The following is a 6965-nucleotide window of genomic DNA, read 5'->3' on the forward strand; positions in this document are numbered from 1 at the left end:
AAAGCAGCATGTTAGAAGGGCGATGCCATGCCCCCTTTGAACTTCAAAGGCGGAAATGCTGAATGCCATCGTGTGGCATTGAACGAAGTTGAGGAAAGGCCTGCAGGACCCGCCGCAGCACTTTTTACTCTTGCCAACTGTCACTAGAAAGGTAAAGGCTGTAGTGTGACGGACGGGTATCCGAGGTGGTTATGTTACCATGGTAACACACAGAGGAAGTGACGTCAGCACTGGTGACGTTGCAGGGTGTTCCAAATGGTGGAATTTTGTCAAGGGATGTTTCCTTCACCGACATTCTGGAATTCACATCAGTGCCATCCCAGCCCCAAGTCAGCAGATCCGTCTCCCCAGACTGACTCGTTGTCTTCCCCTGGTGTGTGTGTGTGTGTGTGTGTGTGTGTGTGTGAACCAGTAGCCCCTTGTCTGTTCACCGTTGTGTCACTTCCTGTTTGTATGAGTATAGCATGTTCTCTTGCAATATCGCTGTCTTCTCAGGACTGAGCCGCGTAACCGGAGCTGGGACCTTCTGATATGCTCATCATGTAGGTTGGGGAGGGCCTCGCAAAATAAACAAGCCCGTCCCCAGGGCTCCACAGTAATGATTGTTCAAAAAATGGGTCTGGGTAGATTTACTTGAAATGCAGTTGTCCAGTCAGGCAAGTGCAAATATGAAGATGTTCATAAGGTGACACAGTGGCATAGTAGTTAGCACTATCACCTTGCACCACTAGATTCCGGGTTCAATTCCTGCCTCAGGCTCTGTGCGCATGGGGTTTGCATGTTCTCCCCATGCTTGGTGGGTTTCCTGTCACATTCCAAAAACATGCAGGTTAGGCTAACTGGCATTCCCAAATTACTCATAGTGTGTAAGTGAGTGTGTGTATGTGTGTGTGCCCTGTGATGGATTGACACCCCATCCAGAGTATACCCTGTCTTGTGCCCTAAGTCTCCTAGGATAGGCTCTAGACCTGTGACCCTGAATACAGGAGTGAACATGTTCATTACTACTACTAAGTGAATTCTTTACCAACAGTTTCCACTCACTGAACTGCTCTCTCTTTCTCTTTCTCTCACACTGAGTGCATGCTGGGCGTGAGTGGGCGTGGTGAGCATTTGCATGAGAGCGGTTGCATGAGTGCTTTTTCTAACTTTCTATCTTTCTATCCTTTGTTTATGCAAATATTGTAAATAATTATAGCATAGTTGTTGTATAGTGTCACAGTCTGGTGTAACACAGGTTAAAGGGTTTTTGCGCGCAGTGTGTTTTTGGCATCCCGCCAGCACTTGATTGGCATTGTTTTTTTTTGTTTTTTTTTAACTTTAAAATGGAATACACCAGATTAACACGGAAACATGGCATTAAAATCTTGCCTGGGTTTCCATGTTTGGTAGAAGATGTTGCATTAGCGGTTGGAGAGGTTGTTGGTCATAGCAGCATTAAATCTGCAGCTCGAATGAACAGTGCTATTGTGATCGTTATTGACGAAATCGAAAAAGTGAACAAAGTTATTGAAAAAGACATTGTTGTTAACGACAAGCTTGTGATTGTGTCACGTCTCTTAACACCAGCAAAAAAAGTTACGATATTAAATATCCACCCATTTATAAGTGATGGTCTGTTACAGAAAGAACTTGCAAGATATTAAATAAAAAATATATCCCCTTTAAAAAAACATCCAGCAGAATGTAGATCACCCGTACTGAAACATGTTGTCTCTCATAGACGCCAGGTTCTCATGGTGCTCCATAAAAATGATGAGGAGCTTAACTTAGTCTTTAACATAAAAGTGGAAGATTTTGAATATGCTATTTTTATAACCTTAGGAACTCTAAAGTGTTTCGGCTGTGGCGTAGAGGGACACTTAGTACGAGCTTGTCCTGAGAGACTTTCCACAGGTGAAGAAAACAGAAGAGAAGACACAGTGACTCAGGCAGAGCAGGACGGTGAGGATACAGCAGAGATGGACCAAGAAGAAGGAAACACAGATAAAATAAAAAAACAAGACAAAATATCCACAGTACTCGGACAAAATAACAATAGAAATTGAAAACAGTAAGGAAAATGCCACAGCAGGACAATATGCCCTAGCAATTGCTAAAAACTATTTCTAGACAGTGATGATGAACTAACGCAAGAAGACGATAATACTTTTTAAACCCAGACACTAAAAAGGAAACAAGAATCTGACACACAATGCTCCCAGGCCAGGAAGGAAGCAGTGGCAAGGAGCCCAAGGAGAAAACACTGGGCAAACGTCAGCATTTAGAGTCTGAATCCACATTTATCCATCAATTAATCAACCTTTCTCTGACATAGAGTTTTCTGGGAAAACAGAAGATGGAAAAATGTATACACTTAAAGATAAAAAAAATTCTAAAAGTGACCAAACATAACAAAGGGGTTAGAATTGAAAACCATTTTATCTATAAATGTTGATAAATCTCACGCGTCTATCATCCTTTTGATTAAAATGCTGCCTTTTGTTAAGGCTGCGGGTTTATACACACTGATGAATGAATTTTGGATGAATTTTAAAGCATCTTTTTAGACCCAAATATTCATTTTTATTTATGGCCAGGTGTATTACGAAGTGAAGACCTGTTGTTCAGTTGTTCCCTGCACGGTGTATCTGCACGGAGAGTTTGTGTGTGTGTGTGTCACGTTATCTTCTCCTTCAAACGTGCTTCCAACCAACCAACCCTGGCCTCCAAACTCAGAAGGCTACGTGTCATTGCCAATAACTGCTCCTTTGATCTGCTGGTTACAGCGGGGCGCCGCCTGCTGATCAGCGTAAAGTAGCCTGTACAAGCCAACATAAGAATTATTTAATACCTTTAGCGCACCACTGACATGTACAGATCATTTAATGTTGTACAAGTACAACAAAATCAGAATGTCAAATAAAGTCAGTGGAAAAATCGGTTACTGAATAACTACTATATATTATTAAAAGGCTTTCTTACTTTTTGTTTTTTGCCCACACAAACAGCAACATTCTTTCTGAAATAAAACGTCTTTGTCTCCATTTCTGTTGCTACTAATATCTGTTAGAACTGCAAATGCCTACAGATGTTTTGTTCAATTTCTTTTATAGCTTAGGGCCCTCCCTCCCCCCAAAATAGTGTGAATGTCTGCACCAATCACTAACCATGTGTGTGTATATATATACACATACACACACACACACACAAACACACATTAAAGGCGAGAGAGAGGGAGAAAGAGAGAGTGAACCGGCGGATTGTTGTACTTTTTTCACACACGCGGGTGCATTACAATAATAATAAATTCAGAGCACTACTACTACTACTACTACTAATAATGAATGGAGAAGCCGTGGCAAGTCGCGGGATCACTTGTTTCGAAATGTGCGTTCTTAATGGCCAGATCTGTGTATGTATAGACAATAAACTTGGATTCATAGCAGGAAGAATTTTATGTCACTAGCTAGGTTAGACAGATTTCAATGTTCTTAAAGAATGTAAGACTCTTCCTGTTGTTTTTTCTGACCACTCAATGGTACTATGTAATTTATTTACTTTTGGAGAATGTATAGAACCCGAATAAAATACTTTGTCACTAAAACAGTGGTGGAATTGTAAAAAAGAAAAAAAAAATCTATGATTTTGAGATGGAAATTGTGGAATTGCAGAGCTCTTCAGAGTCTACTGGAAATCGAGATTGCTCTGAAAATCCCAAATTCTAAAAAGTCATTTTGGCAGATGCCAGGCACCAAAGCACAAGGGGCATTAGTTTGGTCCAGGTTTAAAAGCACTGCTTTAATTGACTTACCGTCTAACTATTTCTTTAATCTGGGAAAGAAAAATGGACTTAGTAAACTGATTCATGCTCTTCGTTCACCTGGAGGTCACCTACTAACTGAAAACGGCTAGATCCGACAAAGGGCGATGCTTTTCCACTCATGCCTATATAACACCAAGTACAATGAAGATGGAGAAGAATTCAACTCTTTGTGCAGCAAACTTCCTAGAGTCTCTGAGGACACTAACACAGAACTAGAGAACCCCCTGACTTCAGAGGAGCTCTATGGTAACTTTTACTATGTAATGAACAATACAAATAAATTCAATCATCAGTGGTCAGTAATTTACTGTATTGTTAAGGAGGCTGTGCTTCTCCTTTAGCATTTTACTTAGTAACCATGTCATGTTAAGGATTTCCTTTATTCAGTGATCAAGTAAAAGGTAAAAGTGATCAACCAAAAACATCTCTCTCTCACCATTGCATGTGGGTTGCCTGATAACTTCAAATTATGCATAGGTTGCTAGATAATGCTGAAACCCCAAACACTTTCATAAAAGGCCAAATAATGTTAGTACTACAACTCCAAAGTACACCAAAGCAATTCTGTACAATACCAAAGTGGGGTATTTGGGAAATTTCACAGTGAGCATGTTTAGAAGAAATGCATGGCTATATGTATGATTGCAGGTGTTGGAGAAGTACTGTGGATTTAGAAAAATCTCCAACCTTGTCTCCTTCATAAATACTGAAATGCATTTCAGGAAAGTCTGCTGCCAACTTAGAAGAGATTTCCTCAGCCTGTTGGAAGCTATGGAAAAAAGGCAAAAGCAATCCTAGTTTTTTTTTTTGGGGGGGGAGCTAAAAGACAGTGCTGTTTTCTGACATTTTTCAAATGAACTGGCTATAAAATATAATCTAATTTAAATGATTCACCATATTTATTTACCATATTTATTTTATTTTTTACAAAAGTTGCTTGTAAATAATAATAATATCAATAATAATAATAATAATAAAAAAAATAATAATAATAATAATAATAATAATAATAATAAACCATCAAGCAAAGTTGAGAACAAGGTGGTATTCCATTTTAATCAAATATATATATATATATATATATATATATATATATATATATATATATATATATATATATATATATATATTAAAATTTTCAGTATGGTAGCAGTCACCATGGAAATACTGTAGCAATAACATTCACAGTAATAATAATTACCTAATTAAAATATACACATTTTTACTTGGCTAAAGTACTCTGTTTTGGCTCTGCTTAGATTCTGAATTTATTTTATTTTAACTTGTGCATAAACGTCTTGATGGCTCGTGTCTCTGGATGTTCTGGAGGATGAAGGTTTCTTAGCAAAACTCACAGCTGCATAGTTCAAGACATCTTCATCATCAGCCTGATAAAGAACAAGAGATGTTTATAAACCAGAGTGGATTAAAAGAATAAAAATAGTAATAAAATGTATAGTTATCTATTAAAATTCTTTGTACATTGTGGATTGTAGGTCAGATGTGTATTTATTTAACAGAACAGAATCACAATGAATAGAAGACTGGATTACCTGATTGGTGGGAGTTTGATGGTTGTTTGATGAAGAACCTGAACAATAATACACACAAGTAAAGTTTAAATGGAGAAAGGATTCATATTTCAGTGACAAATTATACAAAAACTGTATAATTAATAATAATAATAATAATAATAATAATAATAATAATAATAATAATAATAATAAAACAGACCTTTTCTTTGATGTTTCAATAAAACTCCAACCAGAACCACAATTATAACAACAGATATTATACTGCAGGCTGTTAAGGCAATGATGAGGGAGAGGTTGTCTGGAAAATGCACAACTTAAATAAATACTGGAAGATTTATTAACAGGAAAGTACAGACAATTATAATAGAGTGAAGAAAACACAGGATACTGAATTGTGTAATATAATAATTCTATGGTAAAGAAAGCCTTAACATTTTGATGATTTATAGACAGCAAAAATTTTAACCATGGCAAATTCTGTTTTAGAAAGTGAAAAGATTTTATTTGATTAAAACTCTGACCTTCTCCAACTCTGCTGTTTGAACCCTGGTGTGTAACAGAGTGTGTGTTCTTGTTAAGTGTTCCAGGTGTAGGACAGGGTTTCATTTCTTCACCTTTACAAATAAATTGGAAAAGCAGCAAATAAACAGAAATAATACTAAATATGAATAATGTGAAATATTCAACATTTAATGCACATGTACACATAATTCTGGTTAAAGTGTTGATCTGGAATTAGCAGGTTATCAGAGTAAAACTGTTTACCTTCAAACTGCAGACGTGTTCCAGATGTGAACTTTAGTACAGTCCCCTCCAATTCTCCACAGAAATATTCTCCTCCATCATCTTCTCTTATTTTATTAATGCTAAGATCAAACTTTTGATCATTTAAAGTAATATTGAAGCGACTACCTTGAAATCCATCAACAAATTTGTAGCCCAGAGAGCCACTGTACGTTTTTGCCATAAACTGAGGCACTTGTCCAAATATCTGCTTGTACCAAACTAAATTATCCTTCTTTTTGTCCCCAGTAATTTTACACTCCATAGTTACATTTTCACCATGTTTTAATATTTTCACCTGAAGCTCCTTGATGGCAGAAGTTTTTCCTTTAAAAAGGGGGATAAATTTTAAGGATATCTTAAAATTTGTTATATATGTACAATGACTATTTTAAGTTAAAGTTTAAAATGTTCCTCACCAGTTGTGCAGAGACAAAGCAGAGAGTAAAGAGCCACAAAGAGTGTGATCATCGTTCCTGTTTAGACAAAGTGATAGTGAGGTAATGAACTTGTGTGTTCAGTAGAAAACCAGGTCCAGACTCACGCCTGATTGGATGTTTTGAAGCTGTGGACTGATTTGATTGGTCCATTAGCTGTAATGAGATGTGAAGCTCACAGTGAATAGTTTCACTATGGTCCTTTCAATGATAATTTGTTGAAGGTAGAAATGAGAGTGAGTGTCTATACAGTATTTTATGGTAAACATCAGTGAAGGTTATGTTCGTACTTTATTTCATTTAAAAATGTTACATACAACAGTTAGTAAGGAAGTGGGAATATAATTGTATATTGATAATGTTTAACTATGAAGAGAAGAGTGGAACAGTTTCCACACTCTAAAA

General features: G+C 36.9%; 1 protein-coding gene across 1 annotated transcript; it reads right to left on the reverse strand.

Annotated features, from left to right (window-relative positions):
- Window positions 1–5073: 5073 nt before the first annotated feature.
- LOC128514855 (uncharacterized) lies at window positions 5074–6594 on the reverse strand. The gene is made up of 5 exons (XM_053488750.1): window positions 6543–6594; window positions 6106–6450; window positions 5862–5954; window positions 5359–5396; window positions 5074–5193 (listed from the first exon to the last, which is right to left on the reverse strand). The coding sequence occupies exons 1-5, from the start codon at window positions 6592–6594 to the stop codon at window positions 5074–5076; spliced, it is 648 nt and encodes a 215-aa protein (XP_053344725.1).
- Window positions 6595–6965: the final 371 nt, after the last annotated feature.

The sequence above is a fragment of the Clarias gariepinus genome, chromosome 27 (genome assembly GCF_024256425.1).
Source record: "Clarias gariepinus isolate MV-2021 ecotype Netherlands chromosome 27, CGAR_prim_01v2, whole genome shotgun sequence".
Lineage (NCBI taxonomy): Eukaryota > Metazoa > Chordata > Actinopteri > Siluriformes > Clariidae > Clarias > Clarias gariepinus.

Bases quoted from the DNA above. Each gene is read 5' to 3' on its own strand.
- LOC128514855 (XM_053488750.1), bottom strand. From the start codon at position 6,594: ATGATCACACTCTTTGTGGCTCTTTACTCTCTGCTTTGTCTCTGCACA. The intron at 5,955-6,105 runs GTAAACAGTTTT...TTATTTGTAAAG, and splicing joins AACACGTCTGCAGTTTGAAG to GTGAAGAAATGAAACCCTGT. The intron at 5,397-5,861 runs GTCAGAGTTTTA...ATTATTGTTCAG, and splicing joins AAACAGCAGAGTTGGAGAAG to GTTCTTCATCAAACAACCAT.